The sequence below is a fragment of the Euprymna scolopes genome, chromosome 9 (genome assembly GCF_053919585.1).
Source record: "Euprymna scolopes isolate OS-2025 chromosome 9, ASM5391958v1, whole genome shotgun sequence".
NCBI lineage: Eukaryota > Metazoa > Mollusca > Cephalopoda > Sepiida > Sepiolidae > Euprymna > Euprymna scolopes.
In genome coordinates this window covers 82,636,052-82,663,209 of record NC_136490.1, presented here as the reverse complement: position 1 = coordinate 82,663,209, position 27,158 = coordinate 82,636,052, and the positions used below count along the sequence as shown (strand labels likewise).

General features: G+C 32.7%; 1 protein-coding gene across 11 annotated transcripts in view; it reads right to left on the bottom strand.

The window, feature by feature from the left end:
• LOC145284732 (putative sodium/potassium/calcium exchanger CG1090) overlaps positions 1 to 27,158 on the bottom strand; it is a 554,458-nt gene that overhangs the window by 35,679 nt on the left and 491,621 nt on the right. For 6 of the 11 annotated variants that reach the window (XM_080133666.1, XM_080133668.1, XM_080133669.1 and 3 more), the window contains one exon: positions 9,010 to 9,479. The exons of 2 other annotated variants lie outside the window; for them this stretch is intronic. In XM_080133666.1, the coding sequence (XP_079989792.1) occupies positions 9,280 to 9,479 (200 nt within the window). In that variant the 3' untranslated portion in view covers positions 9,010 to 9,279. Of the gene's footprint in view, positions 1 to 9,009; positions 9,480 to 27,158 lie in introns of those variants that run through there. 3 more of the 11 variants (XM_080133667.1, XM_080133673.1, XM_080133670.1) reach the window with 1 other exon arrangement.

Below are 27,158 nucleotides of genomic sequence, written 5' to 3'. Positions count from 1 at the left end.
CTCTATCCTGCTCTAACCAAGACTGTTCCACAAATCCCAAAACCTCAACACGACATATCTAAAAAAAAAACGAAAAAAAAAAACACGAATAAACCTAGAATCCCATCCTCCAACGTAGGCCCCTACTACCATGTCTCCTCCAACATCAGGGGTCTACGTTCCAACTTTCCAGAGGTTGAAACCCAATTACAAGAGAGGAAACCGGACATATTCTTTCTAAGCAAAACTGGCATAGGGCTGACCACTTCCCTAGATGATTTCATAATTAAAGGATACTCTAACCTAACATATAAATCTGAACCCCAAGATTGCCATGGGCATGGAATAAGTGCCTACATTAAAGATGGCTTTCCATGTGGTAGGGATATTTCCAGAAAACCCTAATTTACCTTATATGTGCTTTCGAGTTGCACTTGCTTACACCACCGCATTTAAATTTGCCTTCTATCGCCCCCACAACAGTGGGGTTACTATCTTTAAGAGTATATCTGAGAAAATTAACCACATTCTGTCTGCTCATCCTTCGGCTAACATTCACATTTGCGGTGATTCAATGTTCATAATGTGGAATGGCTGACCCACTCAAATAAGACAGATGATGAGGGGAGGTTCTGTTATGATTTTGCCATTGCCTATGACCTCACTCAGATTGTTCACGAACCCACCTGTGTGCCTGATACTACCGGTCAGTATGCAAGCCTTCTAGACCTTTTTCTCACAACTTCCCCTGGGCTTTGTTCATGTTCCACTTTATCTCCTCTGGGATCCTCCGACCACTCCATTGTATCAGTTAAGAAAAAAATGAAATGATGTAATAAGTCTTCAGACGTACCTCTCCACCGTACTGTATATCGATACTCTATGGCTGACTGGGATAGCTTCCATACATTTATATCTAACATACCTCTGCATTCCATGTTTAAAAAGGATATGTCCTCTATAGTATCAGACCTGATTGACTGGTTAATTGTAAGCATAGACCGATTCATACCATCCAAAATATTCCAACAAAAACCTAACAGCCAGCCATGGTTCTCCCCAGAATGTGCTGCTGCCATCGCACACAGAAATCACTTTTTCCATAGCTACCAACGTAATAGATGTACAGAGACTAAAGCTGCTTTCAGGACTGCCAGCAACCACTCTAAAAGAATAATAAAAAATGCAAGAGAGCTATATGCTCAGTCTGTTAAATCCAAAGTAGCTGATCAGTGGCTTGGTTCTCACCAGTTTTGGCAAATAGCAAACAGGATCCTGAACAGAAGCGTGCGTTCTATCCTAACCATCATCAATGGACCGGATGTCATCTCGTCAGCATCAGACAAAGCCAAACTATTTGCCAAGAACTTTGCAGCTAATTCTACCCGAATTCTAATGCGATGAAGGCTATCAACTCCCCATACTTCCCCCTATAACAGACAACACGCTATGCAACATACAAATATCTGTGCGTGAAGTCGCCAAGCTAATCAAGAACCTTGATTCCAGTAAAGCAACTGGCCCTGACGGCATTCCAATTATAGTGCTGAAAAAGCTCCAACCAGAACTTGCTCGTATACTTACAAAACGGTTTCAGTATTGCCTTAAGGAGGAGTGCTTCCCAATGCCCTGGAAAACCTCATCAGTATGCCCTGTATTTAAGAATTCTGGTGATAAGTCATCTCCCTCTCAGTACAGACCAATAAGTCTCCTGTGTGTCATGAGTAAGCTGCTAGAATCCATATTAAATAGAGAAGTAGTCAACCACCTCAGCAGAAATAACCTTCTTAGTGACATGCAATATGGTTTCCGTTCTGCTAGATCTACAGCAGATGTGCTAACTGTTATAGGATTAGTGAATCTCTCGACAAAGGCTTCCTTTCTAGGGCAATTGCTCTTGACATATCAAAGGCCTTCGATAAGGTATGGCATAAAGGCCTACTTCACAAGATTTCCAGCTACGGTATAACTGGAAATGTTTTCTCAATTTTTTCATGCCAATATGAATCATTTCTCTCTGATAGGCTCAGTAGAGTAGTGGTTGATGGGCAGAAATCAGAGGCCCAGAGTATTAATGCTGGAGTCCCTCAGGGGTTCATTCTGGGCCCAACTCTCTTCCTGATCTACATCAATGATCTCCTAAAACACATACCTTAATCATTCGTCAACATCTATGCTGATGACACGACCATCTATAGCAACACATCAAAGGCCGTAAATGACAAAGTTCTTTCTGATTCTCCTCTGTGTGGTACAGTAGAGACCTGAAATAGAACACGTACATCAAATCTGTTGCCAATGTCGCTGGGAGGATGGTGGGATCCTTCTACCGCTCCAGACCACCGTTGCAATTCTCTATCTGTATAAAAGCTAAGTACGTCCAAGGATGGAGTACTGCTGCCACATCTGGACAGGAGCTGCTAAAAACAGCCTATACTGCCTTGACAGAGTACAAAATAGACTTTGTAGCTTAGTGGGGGATGCTCTTTTCTCTTCCCTGCAGCCTCTCTCCCACAGAAGAGATGTTGCGAGCCTTTGTTTTATCATTATTTTCATGGCAGGTATTCATCTGAGTTCAAATCTCTGGTCCCTCCTCGCCAATCTTTCATGAAAAACACCCTTCTGGCTGTAACCACTGTCATTAATTTTCCCCACTCTTTATCTGTGCCTAAATCCAAGCGTAGATTCCATGAGCAGAGCTTTCTTAGAAGTGCACGACTGTGGAACTCTCTTGCGATTGCCTGTTTCCCACCTGACTACAAATTGGATGTCTTCAAGTCCAACATAAACAAATTCCTGACAAACCGCCCCCTTAAATAAGACACTTTGTTGAATCTCGAATGCTGACGATTACTACGATACTATCCAATTGATTACTATACACGCAATAATCCTTATCCACGAGTGGCTTCCGGGCCTTGATAAGTGGTGACCTCCATGTAAAAAAAAAAAAAAAAAGATGAGATGAAAGCTGTTCTTGTATATGCGTGCATCTTTATAGACTCAACATATTTTCTAGTTCTGTTTTCATAACTATTACGGCTGCTATACCAGGTTTTGCATGTGGGCAAACACACAGACACAAATTGTAAAAAGGAAACAATAGAAAAATTATTGCCCCTTCATCTTTGGCAGACAGGAGGCGACACTAATTTCTCCTTTTACTTCTCTCTCTCTCCACTTCCATTTTTTCTTTCTCTCTCTCTCTCTCTCTCTTTTCACCTCGACACAACGATGAACACATGCATTACATGTCACTCCAAAAAATACACGTGCATGAAGAACAAATTTCTGCCGGCACGCATGTGCAAATATTTGAGATAAGTTTAACTAAATTTCACCATAATAATTAATGGACTGCAGTTAACTATTAACTTAATTTCACCATAATAATTAATTAATAATTAACTATTGAATTAATTTCACCATTAAAATTAATGAACTATTGAATTAATTTCACCATTAAAGAACATTTCAAAACTATGCCTGATCACATGTGTACACACATACACATGATCTCTTTTTTTTTTTTACATTGCTTATGATAAATATACTGTTGCAAGACTGTGTCGTTGACAATTATCATCACACACCAGCTATAACCACCATTGCACGCCAAACTGCTATAACACCCTCTGCAACCTTTTCCAACTCAGAATCTGCAAAAATCTCTGCCCTTACCAAAGTGATAAAGTTACTACTGGCGGAAAGACAATCACGTCCCCAGCTACCGACGCAACTTTCGATGCAGATGTCCATCTCAGTGACACAGATGTGCTTCATGGCCCACTTGATGTTACTACCACCTTTGTTTTGCAGAGAAAGCCGTAAATGTAGAATAGAACAAAAAAGTCTCATGCTAACATTCAAAACAGTTATACATTCGTTAACATGTACAGGAAAGTTCATGGATTGGCAAAAGTCTACAAGTGGTTGTTATCAGTTGTTATCTTACACTTTCTTCAGTCAAACTGTTTGCATTGACTTTCGAAAGTTTAGGGTTCTATTATTATTTTAAGGAAGAATTTTAACAAATTCATTCGTAACTGATTGGTAAAGTTTTTGACTAATATCAAGATCATTATATTTTTAAAACTAAAATTAAACATAAAAGTCAAAGAAATTTCGGCTTTTCTGTTCAAATTGAAATTTAACATTGGTGTAATTTTAACAGGATATTGTTCATTTTATAGTTTTTTTACGTATAAAACCATTTGCCTTTTAATCATGATCAATATCTAAAAATGCCAATTAACTGCAAACTCTTGATGCAAAAATACGGAAAATTTGCAGAGAAGTTGCTTTAAAAGCAAATTGGTTGAAACTATGTTGCATTGTTTTCATCTAAACACGGCTAGAAAAATAGCATTAGCTTGGTCAAGACATCTCTCATATTGACCAATCACTAGGTACTCAATATAGCAGGAATTTTTGTAACAAACCAGACTCATCAGACATATATTCAAGTTAAAAGAACTCTTCAGGTAAATTAGTCTTTTTAATTAACACTATAAACAATCTGTTTGCATTACTTCGAAAAATAATTTTGATATATGCGTCACTTTTTAGTAGATTGAATTTCAACTTATCTTTCAACATTTTGCTAACAAAAGTCAACATTTTGCTAACAAAAGTCAACATTTTGCTAAAAAAGTCAACATTTTGCTAAAAAGTCAACATTTTGCTAACAAAAGTCAACATTTTGCTAACAAAAGTCAACATTTTGCTAACAAAATCAACATTTTGCTAACAAAATCAACATTTTGCTAACAAAAGTCAACATTTTGCTAAAAAAGTCAACATTTTGCTAAAAAGTCAACATTTTGCTAAAAAAGTCAACATTTTGCTAAAAAGTCAACATTTTGCTAACAAAAGTCAACATTTTGCTAACAAAAGTCAACATTTTGCTAACAAAAGTCAACATTTTGCTAACAAAATCAACATTTTGCTAACAAAAGTCAACATTTTGCTCTCATTTATATAAAATCTTATCATTTATTGCTCTCACTCGCTATTATCTTAACGCACAAAAATTTTGCTTTAGGAGATAAGCAGAATATGCCAGCATGTTCATCCTAAATTTCCATAATTGCAGAAAACTTTTTTTTATTAAAATATTAAAATCTTTAACTTGAGTATACAAATCACATAAATTAGGATTTTTAATGCAAAATAAAAAAAAAACAAAAAACAAAAAAGTAAACATAATAAGCAGTTTAAAAATGATTTATTTACATATTTATTTATTTTACCAAGGTGAAACAAAAATATGGAAAAGTTATTTAATCACATTAGTGCCAAAGTTATAAAAATCATTTTGCAAAAATTTTTGGTTTCCTCAACCAAAAATAAGAGAACCATCAAATTTACTCCATTAATGGAATTGTGGATTTTTCTGTTCGTGAATCGGAACAAGAACTCAGGTTAAATGTTTAAACAAAAGAAATGGCTTAAAGTTGTCTTTGTAATATTTTACTTTTTTATTGATATTTTCTTTTGTTGGATATAGGAGATAGGAGGCAGATAAAATTAAGTTGCATAAAGAATATTCAAATGAAATATTTTAATATGTCTTTGCTAAAGAATTTACCAAAAATTAAAAGCAAAAAAAAAAAAAAAAAAAATTAATTTATCTTTTTTATATTACACTAGATTTATAGAATCTTACATAAATATATTTTCGAACTTTTCAGAGAAAAATGGTTTTGTTTTATGCATTTTGTTTTCTACCATTAAAGATATAAGTTTAATGATATCTGTTATGTACATACATATTTGTCCTAGGAAAACCTGCATATATCAGTTCCTCAATTAACGTTCTTTACTTAAATATAAGAAGCAAAAACGCAAAATACAGTTTTTGATATGAATTTGATATTGCAAAAATTGTTTGATAGTCTTTTTTTCTTTTTGCCACTTATATATTTATTACATAATAATATAAGTATAATTATCTATATATGTAATGTATTGCATATATCTTTATATCTGATCCATAAAAACTAATTAAAACATTGAAATATTATTAATTCAGTCAACATAAATCATAGTTATTTAAAAATGAGACGTCAGTGTTGAAACTAAAAATAAATTATTCATATTAGGTATTAAAGAAATAAGCTGATACAAATTTAAATCACAAAATTACTTCAGTAATTTTCTCTAAATAATTACTAATAAAATTTTTTCTTTTATTTAAATTTCTGATGCAAAGAACTCTGTGTTATAACGACTGTGTTATAAATAAATTTGTTACACTAATTTTGGTGAAAAAAAAAACATAATATTTTTTATTTCAATATATAATTTATGTATTTTAATGTGATTTTAGCAATTGTAATGAAGTTAAAAACTATTTCTATTCAATCTTTCTTAAAGCCATTTATATTTGCTTTGAATTTAAATGATTGATCCCAATTTTTACTGCATGGACAATTTCTTTTAGTAAGAAACAAGAAGAACTGATGAAATGAAATAACAAAACAAAACGTCAAATCTTTTCGAGATTCATTACAAAAAAAAAAAAAAAAGAAAAAAGAATGAAAAAGTTCTCAGACAACATTTAAGAAAACAAGGCATGTGCTGTATACAGTAACACTAACGTGTAAAAATATGCAATTTAGTTTTAAAACATAGTCAAGGTGAGGTTAATTCATATAATATTAACTTCTTTAAATATTATTTTGAAATAGAATTTTTTTATTCTTAGTTTGATTTGCTAAAAACATTAGCATCGTTATTAAAATAGATTAATTGGATTATTATGCCCATTTTGTTTCTTGTTCTTTAATGCTTCATCTGCTATAACACCCACTTCTTATAGATGCATATTTTGGAATGTTTATGTTGAAATTTCGAACTTCATCAACCATGATTTGATGAAAGTGTTAATTTCTATGTTATTCTAAGCTCATAGCCAGAATTGAACAATACCTCTTCCCCAGAAGACTGTAGATGATAATATAAAACTTAAAACTTCTATCTTGTAACAACTGATGGAATCTAAAATGGTGGATTCAGTTTGGAATTCTGAATAAGTTCCCAAGTTCAAATAGATGCGCCTGAAGAAAATCGGAGGCTACACCAGTTGAAACATTGAGGAATTAACAACCATGATGAGAATAACAGTCCAAACAATCTCAATAGTTTAAATTCTCACTTAAAATATTCTAAAGCATTCTTAAAATGACTTGTGTTCATATTTTTTAATTGGAAAAATACTGTATTGAAATGCTAGTAAATTATTTTAATTAGAATGTAAATTTCATCATATAAATAATATAGTGACCAGGACAGCAGAGATACCCTTGAACCATTTAATTCAAGATCATTAAGCTATTAACAAATTTAAGGTGAAGAATGGAAATAGAGGTGAGTCTAATAAACAAAGAACACTTGAATATTTGACATTTTATAGAAATAAATTCACAATTTTATCAAATAATTACAAAAACTGCATCAACAGTCTATGCTTGTATAATTCTGTAAATGGTAAATAAATGTAAAGTTTTATGATATCTTCTGTGACGTCAAATATGAAGAAAAATGAAGGATTTTTTTGTCACATGAAGAATATTCCTATTCCTAACTCCTATTCTTAACTCATTTTAATGTTGATAAAAATAATGGCTTTTGTAACAACTAATTCAAAAAAGAATCTCTAAAATAAATCTATAAAAATAAATTTCGAATTAAAACAATGTTTTTTTGCCTTTTTTTCTATAATTAATTTAACTTCATATAATTTTTTTAAATTCATTGTTGATAAAGCAGTCCTGATTATAAATTACTTTATAATATTGATATTTGATCTCAACTAAATAAATAACAATTATTTTTTTAGTTCAAACTATTTAATCTGATTACTTCCATGCCAATAACCATTAAATATTTCTCATCAAAATAATGTAAATCCGAAGTTAAAAATTAATAAATGTTTTATAAGTTTTTGTTTATATGTTTCTTTGCAATATAGAAGAGTCAAATCTTATTTTGAGAAAGAATACAAACATTGATGGGAATTTTTAAAAATGAAAAAGTTTACTTGAAGAAACTGGAACAAAATTACTGTACATATTATTTTACATCAGTTTTGGTATTAAAAAACCAAACATTTTTTTTTTTTATTGAATGGTAAATATTTTAGAGAGGTTATCTTAATGTATATTAAAAAGTAACAAAGGAAAAATAGATTTAATGAAAGAAAAGTAGAAATTTCAAATGCTTATTACTTGCCCTTAGATATGAGTTATCAATTATTATTATTATTATTATTCAAAAACATTGAAAAGATTATTAGTTGTAATCAAATATTCTTCTTCTTCTTCTTCTTCTTCAAAAACCATCGAAAAGATTATTAGTTGTAATCAAATAACGGTCATTAGAAAACTTGTAATCTATTTCAAATTAAATCTGGTGAATGGTCGAAAAATATTTAAAGAATAAATAGAAATTATCTACTTTATTATCTACTCATATTCAAAATGATACTGCATTAGTATTTGAGGAGGAGAAATTGACTATTTCCAGATAAAAGTGTTCAGAATTTCATCGAATTATAAAAAGATAATATTTTGTGCCCTATGGAGTTGAAAGATGAAAACATATTGAAACAAACAGACGATGGTATTCATATTAGTTTTGCATTATTATTGCCAGTGTTTCAATTAATGTTTTTCTGTTTTGTCTTAGATCTGAAAGTCAGCAAAAGTTAAACATTTGCTTAAACATTTAAAATAACATAAATATTCGTCTTAAAAGTTCTCTTTTGATGTTGAGGAAAACTGATAGAAACATTTTTGCAATGACATTTTCTTAAAAATCATCATAAATCCATGTTATAAAAATGAGTTGGGTACCAAAAATATAGCAGTTCACAAAAAAGTGGAAAAACTGACCAATAGTGAAAATTTAGAAAAAAATTCAAAAAGGAATGTTTTTTGCTTTCATAAAAAAGATAAAAATGTACACAGAATGCATATCGATGCACAATTACTGTTCAAAAACAAAATTCTTGTCACACGTGGAAAATCCAAGAGCAAACAAGATAACCTTTATTCACAATAACCAATTTTTTTTTAAATACTTCATCTTTTTTTCCTTCTTTTTCTATCCAAAACGATATTTTGAGGCAAGGCTGTATCTTCCTTATACAAACTTTGCTCACAGCACCAAACAAAAGTAACGAGCGAAATATATTTTAATTTTCTTTTTATTTAGGTCAATTCTTTAGGAAATTTGAAAAATTGACCTGATATTATAAGCACCAAGGAAATTAAAGCAGCAATATTTTATGGTGTCTCAATACACAACATCACACATTTGCGGGTGCATGTAACCAAAAAAGTTTAACTCATATGAAACAGAGAGAGCAGTAAAGAAAACATAAACAATCATAAGAGAAATACCGTAACGTATAGATAACTTCCAGCCATTAATATGTGTGGCAAGAACCAAGAAAAGAACTGTGGTCAAAAGAGTGACCACACTGTATGTTAGGCCTGTAAAAAAGAAAAAAAAAACAATACAAACATTGGAAGCTTAGTCCAGATAGCATCTAATTACAACATTCACAAACTAAGTGTTCAGTTTTCTAATGAAATTTCCTTATCAGTAACTGAGTTTATGATAATAAAACCACATTTATGTGGATCTAATTTGACCCAGTTTAACATTTCGATCATTAAGTGTAAAAAACTGTATATTAAGATTTCCCATTGAATTACATCATTTTCTTTATCAAATTAAAGTAATTAATTCTCAAAATTAGTGAAATATAATTTAGAATATATGAAAGTCAATTTAAAATAGAGTAATTTTATTTAAAATAAACAAAAGTTCATAGCGAACAAATGAGATTAATTATTTTGTAAACAAAACATATTCATAAATGAATGGAGAAGTGCAAACTGCTAACCTTGATTTTGGTTATGATTCTTGGTGATTTAAAAAAAATGAAAGACAAATCACAAAAAACTGTAAACTCTTGAACACGGACTGGATATAGAAATTTAAATTATGGAATATGTCCATAAACATATTCTGTCAAAATATTAAGACCTTAAATGCCGAAGCAGAAAAAGCTTTTGAGAAGGTTTTCTTGTGAATTGAGATGTAAAAAAATGACTGCCAAGTTTGAATTAAAATGAAATATTCAACCAGTATAAAAAAGAAATATTCAATTGGTATCATTAAATAAAATTAATGAGAAATTAAATAGACTAAAAAATGGGAGTATTATTAAAAGTAGCATACAGCTAGTAGACTTCATTTAAAGTCTATGTGAAAAAATAAATAAATAAATACATCTGTGTTTGTGCAGAGTTCTCCACAGGATTGAACCATGATTATCAAGACCAAAAGAGATATTCACTAAACTCATCTTTGGAAAATAAGGTGATTGAAGTGGTGCATATTTTCATTAAGTAATATTAAAAGTTTTTTTATCTTATAAGTTCAATGGTCAGCAGATAATTAGTTTAAGGTGTTTGAAAAAAATAAACAGTTTTAATTATATGAGAGTTAATGTTAACTAAAAAGAAAAGGCCATACTCGATGATCTGAAAATCACTCTTTCATGATATCATAAAAAACATGTGGGCCTGATTTCATCCCTACTATACTCTTAAAGAAATACATTGCTGAGGTACCCCTGTTCTCTCCAAACTCTACAACCGAATCTTGCTTCCTTAACAGCTGGAAAATTGCTTCTATTTTACCAGTATTCAAGAAATCTGGTGAAAGAACTGACCTGCTCGATTATCACTTCATTAGTCTCCTTCTCTTCGACAAAATCTTTGAGTCATTGAGGACTAGTCCACCACCTCATAGATATTAAACTTCTTTATAACTTACAGTATGGATTTAGGCAAGCTCATTATACTACACATATCTTGACTGTCATATCTGAATGCATATACAGAACAAGGGAAGCTAAGAAGGTTGCCCCTTGTATAGGTATAAGAGTTGTCTGTCCCTAAACAGGAAGTAACTGGGGGTGATCTCCCCTGAACATGAAGTAATCAGGGATGATCTCTCTTGATGGTTATATATAGTCTCTACTATATGCTACATGGGAGCAGCCATTTGCCTTTTGTGTTGCACTCAATAACAAGCTGGAAGGACACATTTGCCCACTTTACACAACCATTACACTCTTGATATATCTAAAGCTTTTGACAGGGTTGGTATGAAAGTCTTATAAAAACCAAAGCATACAGTATTACTGGACAAATATTTAATATAATCAAATTCTTCTTAGACAAGAGAAAAATCAAAATCGTCCTCAATGACCGAATGTCCAAACAGAATAAGGTAAATGTGATCATGCCTCAGAAATTGATGCTTGGACCTTTATTATTCCTGATATTCATAAATAACTTCCCTGATAAAATTGTCTCTGAAATGGGTATATTTGCTGATAACATTAATATTTAATGCTGCTAAAACTAAGTTTTTTCTTTTAACAATTACAAGAAACTTTCTCAACCACTAATTACAATGGCTAATGAGAGCTCTTCATTCAAACTCTTCACATATACATTCATATCCAACATGAATTAGGACAAATACATTGAAAACTTTTCCAATGTTGCTGCAAAGAGAGTGCGCTTTCTCTATCTTTTTTTATTGTTATTTTCATGGCAAGTGCTTGTCTGAGCTCCAATCTATGGTTCTCCCTCACCAAACTTTCATAAAAAAACATTTGTCTAGCTGAAACCGCTATCAATAATATCCCTCACTCTTTATCTGTGCCTAAACCTAAACATAGATTCCATGAACAAAGTTTCTTTCTTAGAACTGCACGTCTGTGGAACTCTCTTCCATTTGCCTGCTTTCCAGTTGACTACAATTTGTCATCTTGATGAGCCATCCCCTTAAGTAATCCAAGTTACCAAATTTCCACTACTAACGATTACTACAATATTGTCCCATTGACTTCTGTACACTCATTAACCATTATCCTTGAGTGGCCTCCGAGCCTTGATAAGTGGTGACTCCTGTGTATATAAAAAAAATCGTCCTAGAAAATTACTCCTAACTGATAGTATCCTTATCTCTACAAAGCTGCCATTTGCATGGAATATTGTTACAGTCTTTCCTTCTTAGGATACATAAAAAGAAACTCCAATCTAATAAGTTCCACACGATCCAAACTTTGTCCCATAGCTGCAATGTTACATCACTGTACCTGTATTTTAATGAATTTTGCTCTGACGAACTTGTAGCATGGGTGCCCCAACTAACTTGACAAACAGAAAAATTCCACCCCTTCACTGATGAGAAAGCTTTTTATTCTAATAGTTTCTTCTCTCAGACTGCTAGATTTTGGAATTTCTTCCCAGTCTCCTGCTTCTCTGATTTTACTAACGTGCAGAAAATTAAATGTAACGTGAACAGACATCTCATTGTTGTGTTTGAGGTGAATAAGGGAACAAATGCTGTGATGAAAAATTTCAAAGACTATTGTATAACGAGAATACAGAACTCTACAAAATGTTTTCCTTTGTCAAAAAAGGAACAAATGGATGACTTGAAGAGTTTGAATGCAAAATGCAATAAGCACCATTTTCAATTTTTTCGAGTTAACACTACTGATCTGTTGACGTTCACACACTCTATCATCATAATCAATTTTTACAGATTTTGATATTTTCCCTATTTATTTTGCTTTTACAAAACGGTTTTAGTGCAAAATGACTGCATTTTTTGCTTAACTGGATCTATTTTGCAAAACATGATAAATCTATGAAGTTATAACCTTATTGGAAATATCAGGTTTCAACATCGTATAATATATATTAACAAAAGCTGAAATGTTAGCGAAATGTGAATTTTATTAATTAAATTTGATTAAAGAATAATTAAAGTTGACTTACAATATTGTACTAAAATTTTGAAAAAATATACAGCAAGTTGATGATGATGATGATGATGATGATGATGATGATGATGATGATGATGATGATGATGATATGTTTCTTTGATGCATTTAATTTCCACTTGATTTATTTAATTTTTAAATCAGTAATTTAATTTTTATTGAAGAAGACTATGAAAAAATAGATTTGAATATGGTGTTAACTGTTTAAAAATGATGGATCATACTAAAAAATAACCAAATAAAATTGATATTTTCCATAACTGGAACTTTGTTTCAAGATGCAAAATTTACATTGTGTTTACAGTTTATGTTTAAAAAACAAATATCTTAACTGTAACTTAAATAGAAATTATGTAAGAAACACACATGCGGTTATGATTATTACTTACTCAGTAGAAGTAGTAGTAGTAGTCATATAGTAAATCATCAAAGATTTCATAATTCTCGGTGTACTGCCTTCCCCACTTGATTATGTCTGTTCTTGTATTTGTTTAGGACCTGTTGCTGCATTCGCTTATGTGGTTCATCGTTTCATCTCTTTATCCACAGATTCTGCATTTGCTGTTTTCTTATGTTTTGTCAATCTTTGCTTTGATGTGGTTAGTTCTTATCATGTTATCTTGTTCTGTTTAGGGTTCCTTTTTGTAGGCATGTCCAAGTGTTTTCATTAGTCTCATCATTTATCATCCTTACAAATTATCAGCTGTTTTATTCTTCATCTTATCCCTTGCCTCTCCATTTTCCATCTTGTTCATTTTTTCATTATCTCTTGCAGCTGTAATTATTTGTTCTGTGTTCTGTATTTTTCTAATTGTTTTGTTTTTTGTGTGTGTGTCATTCGCAGTCTTCAAAACAGTTCTCTTTCCCGTCTCTCTTTTTCACATAGAGTTGGTTGGTATCATTCTTTGGGTGTAGTGCATTGTCATAAGTTTCCTGGCCTTCTGGTCGAGATGCCTCAGTTCTTTTTATTCCACCCTATGAACGGTTCGGAGTATCTAAATAGTGACATTGCTCATGTGTTTATACCATTTCATAATCAATTTTTACAGATTTTGATATTTTCCCTATTTATTTTGCTTTTACAAATCGATTTTAGTGCAAAATGACTGCATTTTTTGCTTAACTGGATCTATTTTGCAAAACATGATAAATCTATGAATAGTTTAATTATATAATTTCATAATTAATTTATATAGTTTAGTTTCTAAGAGTTTTCTTGTTATTCAAAGGTATACCTTTCCAATTTTCTCTTTCTTTCTGTGGCTTTGATGGCGTCTGCTTCCAGAACTCCTAAATATTTGTGCCATGTTCACCTAGTGCCTTCATTTCTGCTTGGCTGGATAGTTCTATACTTTTGCTAAGAACTTTGTTGCAAATTCCACCCTTTGCGATCAGGGCCGCCATACACACACGTATTTCCTCCTGTGACTGAAAACACACCATGCAACATACAAATATCTGTACACCATGCAACATACAAATATCTGTACACCATGCAACATACAAATATCTGTACACCATGCAACATACAAATATCTGTACACCATGCAACATACAAATATCTGTACACGATGTTGCCAAGCTTATAAAAAACTTCTAGTAAAGCAACTGGCCCTGACGGCATTTCAGTCATAGTGCTCCAAAAGATTCAACTGGAACTAGCTTCCATATACAAAGCTGTTTAAATGCTTCCATATACAAAGCTGTTTAAATGCTTCCATATACAAAGCTGTTTAAATGCTTCCATATACAAAGCTGTTTAAACGCTTCCATATACAAAGCTGTTTAAATGCTTCCATATACAAAGCTGTTTAAATACTTCCATATACAAAGCTGTTTAAATGCTTCCATATACAAAGCTGTTTAAACGCTTCCATATACAAAGCTGTTTAAACGCTTCCATATACAAAGCTGTTTAAATGCTTCCATATACAAAGCTGTTTAAATGCTTCCATATACAAAGCTGTTTAAATGCTTCCATATACAAAGCTGTTTAAACGCTTCCATATACAAAGCTGTTTAAACGCTTCCATATACAAAGCTGTTTAAACGCTTCCATATACAAAGCTGTTTAAATGCTTCCATATACAAAGCTGTTTAAACGCTTCCATATACAAAGCTGTTTAAACGCTTCCATATACAAAGCTGTTTAAACGCTTGCATATACAAAGCTGTTTAAACGCTGCTTAAGGAGAAATGCTTCCCAACACCCTGGAAAACTTCATCAGTCTGCTCCATATTTAAAAATTCTGGAGATTGGTCATCTTCCTCTCAGTACAGAATATCAGTCTCCTTTGCATCACGAGTAAGTTACTGGAAGCTGGGATAAACAGATAAGTAGTCATCCATCTCAGCAAACATAATCTGCTCAGTGACATTCAATATCGTTTCTATTCTACAAGATCTACAGCTGATGTACTACTGTTATATCACACAGGAGTAATGAATTTCTCGACAGGGGCTTAATTTCTAGAGCAATAGCTTTTAACATAGCAAACACTTTTAATAGAGTATGGCATAAAGGTTTCCTTTACAAGATCACCAGCTATGGAATAGCTGGAAATGTCCTCAATTATTAAATCCTTTCTCTCTAATAGATTTATAAAAGTAGTGGCTGATGAGCAGAAATCATTGGTGTCCCTCAAGGTTCCATCCTGGGTTCAACTCTCTTCCTGATTTTCATCAATAATCTCCCAAATCACATTTTTAAATCATTTGTAGACATTTATGCAGATGACACTAACATCTATGGCAACGCATCAAAGGCCAGCAATGACCAAGGTATGTCTGAGTCTCTCTCTTCTGATCTTGAGAACATGTTACAATGGGGAAATGGGCGGTAGGTTAATTTTAATGCATCTAAAACAAAGATGCTTTCCTTTCATTGCCGCCAGTTTTCCCCTTCTCATAACTACCAGTGTGCACTTTTCCATAACAAATCCCATTCAGATATCCTCGCTGAAGATTCTGGTTGGTTTTATAAGCATCTCTAGTTCCTTTTTGGTTCTTGCAAAAAGTTTCAGGTCGTCCATATAAATTAGATGGTTCATTCTTTCATCTGTATTGGTGAATTTGTATCTGACTTGGCACTTTCTTAGTATATTGTTATTGGCTATGATGAACAGTAGTGGTGATAGGGAAGATACATCTTTGTATTTTTACCTCAGTTATCAGCATTTAGTTCAAGTCTCCATTGCATTTTCAATTGAATTGTAAATATATGGAAATTTGTACATTCCAAGGCATTCTATTATTCATGCTTGTGGAATCCTGTTGTAGTCGATCCATGCCATGGTTATATACTTTTTTCTACATTTTACCTCCTTCAAGATCTTTGATTGGTGCATAGTAAATCCTCTGTTTTCTTTTATGGTATCCTTTCTTTTCCTCATTTGATTATTAGGGGAGTGGTAAATTTGTTCCTTCGATTGTACTGTTAGTATTTTCTACATGACAGATAAGCATGCTATAGATTTTCCACATGACAGATAAGCATGCTATAGATTTTCCACATGACAGATAAGCATGCTATAGATTTTCCACATGACAGATAAGCATGCTATAGGCCTGTAGTTGCTGGAGGCGGTTCCCTTTTCTGTGTCTTTTTGTACTAGTGTGGTTTTCTCTGTGGTCATCCATTCTGGCACTTCTGCTTCATGGGTACATCTTTTCAGGTTGAATTAGCCTTTCATGTAGTGTCATGAAATTTTTGTGTGTATTCTGCTGAGACCTAGTGTTCACCAGTTTGCCATTTTTCACAGGGTTTTCTTGAAGGTTTCTTTGCTGATTTCATTCTCTCAGTCAGAGTTACAACAAATCGAAGAAGGGATTCTTTGATTTGCTATAACTCTTCTTTCATGTCTTTCGGCATTTTTTTCAGCATTTCTATTGTGATTTTGTTGTTCTTCCCATATCTTACTCCAGTCAAGCTTTCTTTCTGTCAGGTTCGGTTTTCTGTTGTTTTTCCTCCATTTACATTATTATTATTATTACACTGGTCAACACACTTTTTGGTACCCTGATTTAGACTAATTTGGGGGTGCTGATTCTGAAAATCATATTCATTTTTTCTCATTAGGTCAAGTTGTTGAAATATTTACTATTTTTGTTATCTTCAAATTAGGTGTTTTGCCTCCGTGTTTTGAACCTATTATCTCCTTTAAAGTTACTCTTGACTAAAAACTTTCCTTCTTCCTAATTGGTTGGTCTTTATTTCCTTTTTGCAACCCGACTATCGACACTCCTCTTTCTTCTTTATCCATTCCCATTCCTGGCATCTTCTTCGTGATATTTTATGTTTTATTTTTTTACAAACTTATTCAGTCTTTCGATTTCTTTAACTTTCTTACTCTCGTCTGTTATTGTTTTCCCTTTTCCATGCTCATAATTTTTTCTTTTCCAGTTTTTACTTTTTCTCTTGAAATAAATATGTCTGTGGATTATGTAAAGGTGGCTACACAATATTTCCTTGCTTCATAATCGTTATTTTTAGAATAGTTTATTTGACTGTGAAGCATAGGTGTGTGCCACGTCAGTATATTAATCGTGTTTCTATATACATTCTAGCTTCATTTGTAGGTTGTTATTGTGTTGGATGTTAATTGATTATGACATCACAAACCTTACAGAAAAAGTTAAATTTGTATACAATGAGGTATGTAATTGGTAAGAAAATTGGTAAATAGGACGATGTTAGCATGTTTTTGTTGATTTCTGGGTAAAAGTAAAGTTTATTCTCTTAATGTTAAGAATTCTGTGGGGCTTACTGTACAAACGTCCTCGTGTCTGTCTGTCCTGTGAGTCGCATGCATCAGGAAAGAAAGAAAGAGTCCATCATGGTGGCTGTAAATGAAAGAAATCAAGATCATGTGTGCGTGCTTTATAAAAACAGGTCACTTGTCGGTGGCAGAGGATCGAGAAATCATTTGACGTTTGAGAAGCGGAAACATCAGTTGGGAGAATTTGTGTGATTTTTGCCTGTTGATCGACCTGGAGCTCATGGAGAATACGATAAGGAACTACAGACTTGGATAAAAAAATGGATGGCTAGTTCTCTATCCGAAGAAGGAATTGGGCCCCCCCCCCAAAGTGTCTGATCCCATTAATGGCAGTTATCCAGTATAATAAACAGAAGTTGAGGCCGGTACTTTACTATCAGGAACTAAACGAGCATGTAACTCCTTTTACAGCCCGCACGGATGTACGTACCGAGAAGTTGAGGGAATGGCGGCAAGCAGGATCTAATGTATCTGTGCGGGATCTTCGTAAAGCATACCTTTAAGTGCATGTACATCAGTCACTATGGCCCTATCAAACGGTGCTCATCAAGGGAAAAAGGTATTGCTTAACTCGCACGGGATTTGGACTTAATGTGGCGCCATCAATTATGCAAAGGATTGTTGACGCTATATTGACTAAGGATGAGCGCATTCAGCAGACAACATCTGCATATATTGATGATGTGTATGTGGATGAAGAAATTGTGCCTGAAACACGTGTAAAAGAACATCTTCACAACTTTGGCCTTCTCAGCGTGGAACCAGAAAGATGATGCAAAAGTGCTCGGTTTGCAGGTCTGGGAAGAAGATAATGTCCTGTGTTGGAAACGAGGCAATGAAATCCCAGGTATGCCCTGTGTTTTCACGCAACAGAACGTATTTTCATTGTGCGGAAAGTTGGTTGGACACCTTCCTGTGGGTGGCTGGCTTCGTATTGCAGTGGAATTCATCAAATGGAGAGCCTCTGACGTCACCACCGGATGGGATGACAAAATTTATGACGCCCCCCCACCTCAATACAATGGTCAGAGAGGTCCTCACCAGAGTGCACAAAGAAGATCCAGCACAAGGCAGATGGTGTGTTGACAGCCAGGACCATGATGGAGCCGTAGTGGAAGACGCTTGCTGGTTATGCCCAGAAAAGGACTCCCAATACATAAACCTGGCAGAACTCGATGCAGTGATCAAGGGAATAAACACCCTGTGACTATTTACAGATTCTGCTTGCGTCCATAAGTGGATTTCAGACATTCTTACCGGACGGGCTAAGAGTATGAACCAAAGCAACGAGCGAGATGCTCATCCGTCGGCGGCTCAACACGATCATGAGCCTGGTGAATGAATATGCACAACCAATGAAGGTGTCCCTGGTCAGATCCAGCATAAATAAGGTAGATTGTTTAACAAGAGTACCTCAAAGATGGCTTGATGCCATAAAAAGAACTGTTGAACCTACGCAACCTCCCTGTGCCACATCTATGATCCCTGGTCAATCTAATCGGATTAAGGAAATCCACCAACAAAGCGGGCATCCTGGAGTCAAGCAGACCCTATATTTCGCTAAGTTGGTTGAACCAGGAGTGCGAAGTTTACTAACCACTGGGGAATACGTCTGAGGTTTCGATGCACCCATGTACCTAGTGAAAATGGGATCATTGAACGGAATCATCGAACCGTCAAAACAATCGTGGCTAGATCAGGCTGCACAGTGTTCGAGGCAATTTATTTGTACAATGTAACCCCGAAAGATGATGTTTCACCCTCTACGGTGCCGGCTGATACATTGCATAGGTATCACATCAGAGTGAAGGGCAGAGAGACGAACCCGCTGCCTGAACTGGAAGTAGCCGGAGAGAGAGTGAGGAAAGGGGATGTTGTGTGGATCAAAACCCGTGAAGAAAGTGCACGACAAGGTATGGAGTCGGGCGAGTCACTGAAATAATCAGCCCACAAGTGGTGCGAGTTGATGGCACACCCTGTCATGTTAAAGACATACAGTTAGTAACACAACCATCACTAGACGATACAAACGAATCAGAGTCAGAATCTAGCGAAGCATCACTCTGGATTGCAGCACCACCATCAGACAGTGACTCTGAGATTAGTAGCCTCCCAGAAGACATAGAGATTAGTAGTTACTGTTGATCGACCGAAAATTCATTTATAAGTCAGACAGGAAATAATCAAGCTGAATTATTTGACTTTTGTTGCAAATTTTTAGAGCAAAAATTAAGCATGGCTACATCATCTCCTAGGAAACGTTGTTTCAACAATCCAAATGTGTTTTGCTAAACAGGTGACGTTACAAGACAGATGGTTACTTAGTGCACCGACCGAAGGAGGTTCCAGTTCAACAGTATTCCTTGTTGATTCCAGTGTATTCCAGTGTGAACTCAGTGCATATAGATCATGCCCATGCTGTCAAATAAAGGATCATCATAAATTTCTGGGTGGATTTGCTTTAAAAGGTGTATTCTCTAAATGTTAGGCATTCATTTATAAGTCAATCAGGAAATAATTAAGCTGCATTATTTTACTTTCATTGCAGATTTTTTAAGCAAAATTTAAGCACGGCTACATCATCAGGTGACATTGTTTAAACAATCCAAATGTGTTTTGCTATATCTGTTGGGCAATACACATTGCAATCCAACAGGAAATGGATCAGTGAATTTGTGAAGCGTGCTTAACTTGCTTACTTCAAAGTAATGATGGGTGATCAAGATAAGGCATGGACACCCCATATTGTACGCAAGCAATGTGTTGAGCATTTTTGGACAAAAAAGGGATAGAAAGTCACTCTGTTTTGGTATTGCAATGATGTTGTCGGCTGCAGGAGTTTGGTGTTGAACAATGTTATTCTTAAGATTGGCACCGTTTTATAGATAGTTCCAAAAGAAGTTTAAAATATGTTTTTCACAATGGCAACATATGGATCAGTTCTTCTTGGCCATTCAATGATCCTCAAAGAAAAATATGATGAAATCAAATTTATTGTGGAAAAGATTTCATACAGACAACACCAATGGATCATATGTGTTGATTTGAAAATGGTTAGGTTTCTCCTCGGGCCACAAGGTGGCTACACAATATTTCCTTGCTTCTTGTGTTTGTGGGATAGCAGGGCAAAAACAGCACGGGATAAAGAAAGATTGGCCTGTATGCAGTGAACTGATTTCTAGCTCTCTCAATGTTTTGGCTTCTCCTTTAGTTCCAAAGTTGTATTTCCTCCTCTTCACATAAAGCTTTGCATCATGAAACAGTTTGTGAAGGTTCTTGAGAAAGTTGGCGACTGTTTCAAATATATTTGCATGAAATTACCAGGCCCAACCACAGAGAAATTAAAAGCTGTAATTTTTGATGGATCCCAGATTCGAAATTTAATGAATGAGCAAATTTCTGTAATCTTATGAATCCTGCAGAATTGAGTGTCTGGACAGTGTTTATGAATGTAGTAATATTTTTTGTGGGAAAAATAAAAGTGTTCAACTACAAAGAACTTCAAGCATTACTCATAAGTCTCCATCAACAAGGTGCAAATATGAGCATCAAGTTACATGTTTTGCACAGCCATCTTGCTCGTTTTCCAGAAAATCTAGGTGGTGTGAGCTACGAGCAAAGGGAGCGCTTCTATCAAGACATTAGCAATATGAAAGTTTGCTATCAAGATCATTTGGGATGCCACCATGCTTGCAGACTATTCAATTCAAAGAAAAAGAAAAAAGAACAAAACTAATCTTTCTTTTCCAATCATCTAATATGATGTCAGTAAATGAACCACATATATTCACGGATCTTTTTATGAACTATCGACACTGGTCTCAATAAAATTATCGATTTATGTGAATAATCGCTCAAAAATCGAAAATTAAATGAAACATGATTTCCCTACAGCAAATTGGTACCAAACACAAGTCCTCCTATAGATCAATAGTCCTGTAGCCAGCACGTTGGACGAGTCTCCAATCAACAGAATTTTACTTATATTGTTGCCTGTGGTGATTATCAATGTCTATTTCATGCCAAATTTCCTATGAAACTCGCAATACAATGCAGACAAATGTTCTTGCGTCAACCATGGTCATGCAGGACATATCGGAGATATTACCATTTTTCGCATGTGTGGAATTTAATACTGCCCCCCCCCACTTCAGAATGAGCTCATTACAAGCACCTCGGATTCTTAAACAATCCCGGTTCATTTTCATGTATGCATAAGGGATCTTCTTATAAATAAATCACACTCTTATGCTATGCCGATGCACCAATACAGATTCACTTGCACTTGGACTCTGCAGGCCCACTTGCAGATATATGGATCTATGACAGATCGCCATGAATGACAAGAAATTATTAGCTATGATATTCTGTTTTCGCTCAGCTCCTCAGTTTACTCCAAACGGATACAGATGTCCATAATCCCAAACCCAGGCGGCTCATTTCTTTTGAAATTACACAATTCATCGTACCCAGGCAACCGTGCAACTCAATGTCACTTTTCTTTCGGACTGCCATCAACTTGCAATAATTGTATTCTTTCTCCTTAGACCAACTTTTCGTCTAGGAATCTTGTAGCGATCCCTACATACAGCTGGAACAAATCTTCAGTAGAGATATTTTCATAGCAATCACTGTTTCGATACAGATATCAGAACACGCAGGATTACAACATTATAATTTGCGATAAAGGAACTATGTTGCGCTCCATGTGCAGTGATACAACAAACAGGCTAGAATATTCAGAACACCTGTATATAAAGTTTTACCCACCAAAATTCAACCAGTCCAAGATGCAGTTCTATGAATAAACATCACTACTGCCTGTTCTCATCATATACGCCGGACTCCGTTTATTTAGACATAAAACAGCTTCACTGGGAATGCCGCGAAATATGCACCTAAATTCTCATCATGGAACATTACCATGTCGAATTAGAATTAATTCTTCTTTAAATGTTATTTTGAACTACTGTTTTCTTATGTGATGAACACACATGCATGCATTCTGCTTACATCGTTTACTATTTTCTTCCCTTCAGAAAATAACCATGTGTGGTACTCTCACCATAAAAATCAGTAATGTGTGGTACTCTCACCATAAAAATCAGTAATGTGTGGTACTCTCACCATAAAAATCAGTAAAAATCTTAAGCTTCATGCTCTTTTCACGAGACCCTCATTTAGCTAAGCCTGCCTAATGAACACTCATTGCAAAAAAACTTAACTTTGGAATGATTTGAATTAATGTTTCTTAACCACATAAATGTTATTTCATTTCAATACAGCAATCATTTCACACAAATAAATGTTATTTCATTTCAATACAGCAATCATTTCACATAAATAAATGTTATTTCATTTCAATACAGCAATCATTTCACATAAATAAATGTTATTTCATTTCAATACAGCAATCATTTCACATAAATAAATGTTATTTCATTTCAATACAGCAATCATTTCACATAAATAAATGTTATTTCATTTCAATACAGCAATCTCGAGTTCTTTGTCAAGTGTCGTTGTTATCCGGAGTTATTCATGTTTTTATTTTATGTATGTGAGGATGTGATTTGGTGAAAAACTTCTGTTAATTGGTGGAGATCTCATTAAATTTACCTTTAACTGTCTTGCGGATATTCTACTCTATCTATATAAAAGCCCAGTACGTCCAAGGATGGAGTACTGCTGCCATATCTGAGCAGGAGCTGCTAAAAACAGCCTATACTGCCTGGACAGAGTACAAAATAGACTTCATAGACTGGTGGGGGATGCCCTTTTCTCTTCCCTACAACTTCTCTCCCACAGAAGGGACGTTGCGAGCCTGTCTTTGTTTTATCATTATTTCCATGGGAAGTTCTCCTCTGGGCTCAAATCTCTGGTCCCCCTCGCCAATCTTTCATGAAAAACACCCATCTATCTTAAACCACTGTCAGTAATTTTCCCCACTCTTTATCTGTGCCTAAATCAAAACATGAACAATGCTTTTTTCTTAGAAGTGCACGCCTGTAGAACTCTCTTCCATTTGCCTGTTTCCCACCTGACTACAACTTGGATGTCTTCAAGTCCAACATAAACAAATTCCTGTTGAGCCGCCCCCTTAAGTAAGACACTTTATCAGATCGCCATTACTAGCTATTACTACAATATTATCCCATTGATTACTGTACACGCAATAACCCTTATCACCGAGTAGCCTCTGGGCCTTGATAAGTGGTGACTTCCTTGTAAAAAAATAAAAATAAAAATAAAACCGACAGACACAATAAGACACATAGAAATTGGTGGCGAACATGTGTTGACTGTTTCCATATTTAAAACAATACGAAATGACTTTTTCTTTATTTCTACCAAACTTTATGTTAATGACATTTTTGCTTATTGTTTAGCCTTTTGTTTTTTTTGTTTTTTTTGTTTTTTTTTGTTTTTTTTGTTTTTTTTTGTTTTTTTTGTTTTTTTTGTTTTTTTTGTGAGATATTCTATAGGATTATTAATAAAACATCAATTGAATTTCTTGCATAAATAATCATGTGTAATATCGAATTATAAAGAATTTCTTGCATAAATAATCATGTGTAATATCAAATTATAAAGAATTTCTTGCATAAATAATCATGTGTAATATCGAATTATAAAGAATTTCTTGCATAAATAATCATGTGTAATATCGAATTATAAAGAATTTCTTGCATAAATAATCATGTGTAATATCGAATTATAAAGAATTTCTTGCATAAATAATCATGTGTAATATCGAATTATAAAGAATTTCTTGCATAAATAATCATGTGTAATATCGAATTATAAAGAATTTCTTGCATAAATAATCATGTGTAATATCGAATTATAAAGAATTTCTTGCATAAATAATCATGTGTAATATCGAATTATAAAGAATTTCTTGCATAAATAATCATGTGTAATATCGAATTATAAAGAATTTCTTGCATAAATAATCATGTGTAATATCGAATTATAAAGAATTTCTTGCATAAATAATCATGTGTAATATCGAATTATAAAGAATTTCTTGCATAAATAATCATGTGTAATATCGAATTATAAAGAATTTCTTGCATAAATAATCATGTGTAATATCGAATTATAAAGAATTTCTTGCATAAATAATCATGTGTAATATCGAATTATAAAGAATTTCTTGCATAAATAATCATGTGTAATATCGAATTATAAAGAATTTCTTGCATAAATAATCATGTGTAATATCGAATTATAAAGAATTTCTTGCATAAATAATCATGTGTAATATCGAATTATAAAGAATTTCTTGCATAAATAATCATGTGTAATATCGAATTATAAAGAATTTCTTGCATAAATAATCATGTGTAATATCGAATTATAAAGAATTTCTTGCATAAATAATCATGTGTAATATCGAATTATAAAGAATTTCTTGCATAAATAATCATGTGTAATATCGAATTATAAAGAATTTCTTGCATAAATAATCATGTGTAATATCGAATTATAAAGAATTTCTTGCATAAATAATCATGTGTAATATCGAATTATAAAGAATTTCTTGCATAAATAATCATGTGTAATATCGAATTATAAAGAATTTCTTGCATAAATAATCATGTGTAATATCGAATTATAAAGAATTTCTTGCATAAATAATCATGTGTAATATCGAATTATAAAGAATTTCTTGCATAAATAATCATGTGTAATATCGAATTATAAAGAATTTCTTGCATAAATAATCATGTGTAATATCGAATTATAAAGAATTTCTTGCATAAATAATCATGTGTAATATCGAATTATAAAGAATTTCTTGCATAAATAATCATGTGTAATATCGAATTATAAAGAATTTCTTGCATAAATAATCATGTGTAATATCGAATTATAAAGAATTTCTTGCATAAATAATCATGTGTAATATCGAATTATAAAGAATTTCTTGCATAAATAATCATGTGTAATATCGAATTATAAAGAATTTCTTGCATAAATAATCATGTGTAATATCGAATTATAAAGAATTTCTTGCATAAATAATCATGTGTAATATCGAATTATAAAGAATTTCTTGCATAAATAATCATGTGTAATATCGAATTATAAAGAATTTCTTGCATAAATAATCATGTGTAATATCGAATTATAAAGAATTTCTTGCATAAATAATCATGTGTAATATCGAATTATAAAGAATTTCTTGCATAAATAATCATGTGTAATATCGAATTATAAAGAATTTCTTGCATAAATAATCATGTGTAATATCGAATTATAAAGAATTTCTTGCATAAATAATCATGTGTAATATCGAATTATAAAGAATTTCTTGCATAAATAATCATGTGTAATATCGAATTATAAAGAATTTCTTGCATAAATAATCATGTGTAATATCGAATTATAAAGAATTTCTTGCATAAATAATCATGTGTAATATCGAATTATAAAGAATTTCTTGCATAAATAATCATGTGTAATATCGAATTATAAAGAATTTCTTGCATAAATAATCATGTGTAATATCGAATTATAAAGAATTTCTTGCATAAATAATCATGTGTAATATCGAATTATAAAGAATTTCTTGCATAAATAATCATGTGTAATATCGAATTATAAAGAATTTCTTGCATAAATAATCATGTGTAATATCGAATTATAAAGAATTTCTTGCATAAATAATCATGTGTAATATCGAATTATAAAGAATTTCTTGCATAAATAATCATGTGTAATATCGAATTATAAAGAATTTCTTGCATAAATAATCATGTGTAATATCGAATTATAAAGAATTTCTTGCATAAATAATCATGTGTAATATCGAATTATAAAGAATTTCTTGCATAAATAATCATGTGTAATATCGAATTATAAAGAATTTCTTGCATAAATAATCATGTGTAATATCGAATTATAAAGAATTTCTTGCATAAATAATCATGTGTAATATCGAATTATAAAGAATTTCTTGCATAAATAATCATGTGTAATATCGAATTATAAAGAATTTCTTGCATAAATAATCATGTGTAATATCGAATTATAAAGAATTTCTTGCATAAATAATCATGTGTAATATCGAATTATAAAGAATTTCTTGCATAAATAATCATGTGTAATATCGAATTATAAAGAATTTCTTGCATAAATAATCATGTGTAATATCGAATTATAAAGAATTTCTTGCATAAATAATCATGTGTAATATCGAATTATAAAGAATTTCTTGCATAAATAATCATGTGTAATATCGAATTATAAAGAATTTCTTGCATAAATAATCATGTGTAATATCGAATTATAAAGAATTTCTTGCATAAATAATCATGTGTAATATCGAATTATAAAGAATTTCTTGCATAAATAATCATGTGTAATATCGAATTATAAAGAATTTCTTGCATAAATAATCATGTGTAATATCGAATTATAAAGAATTTCTTGCATAAATAATCATGTGTAATATCGAATTATAAAGAATTTCTTGCATAAATAATCATGTGTAATATCGAATTATAAAG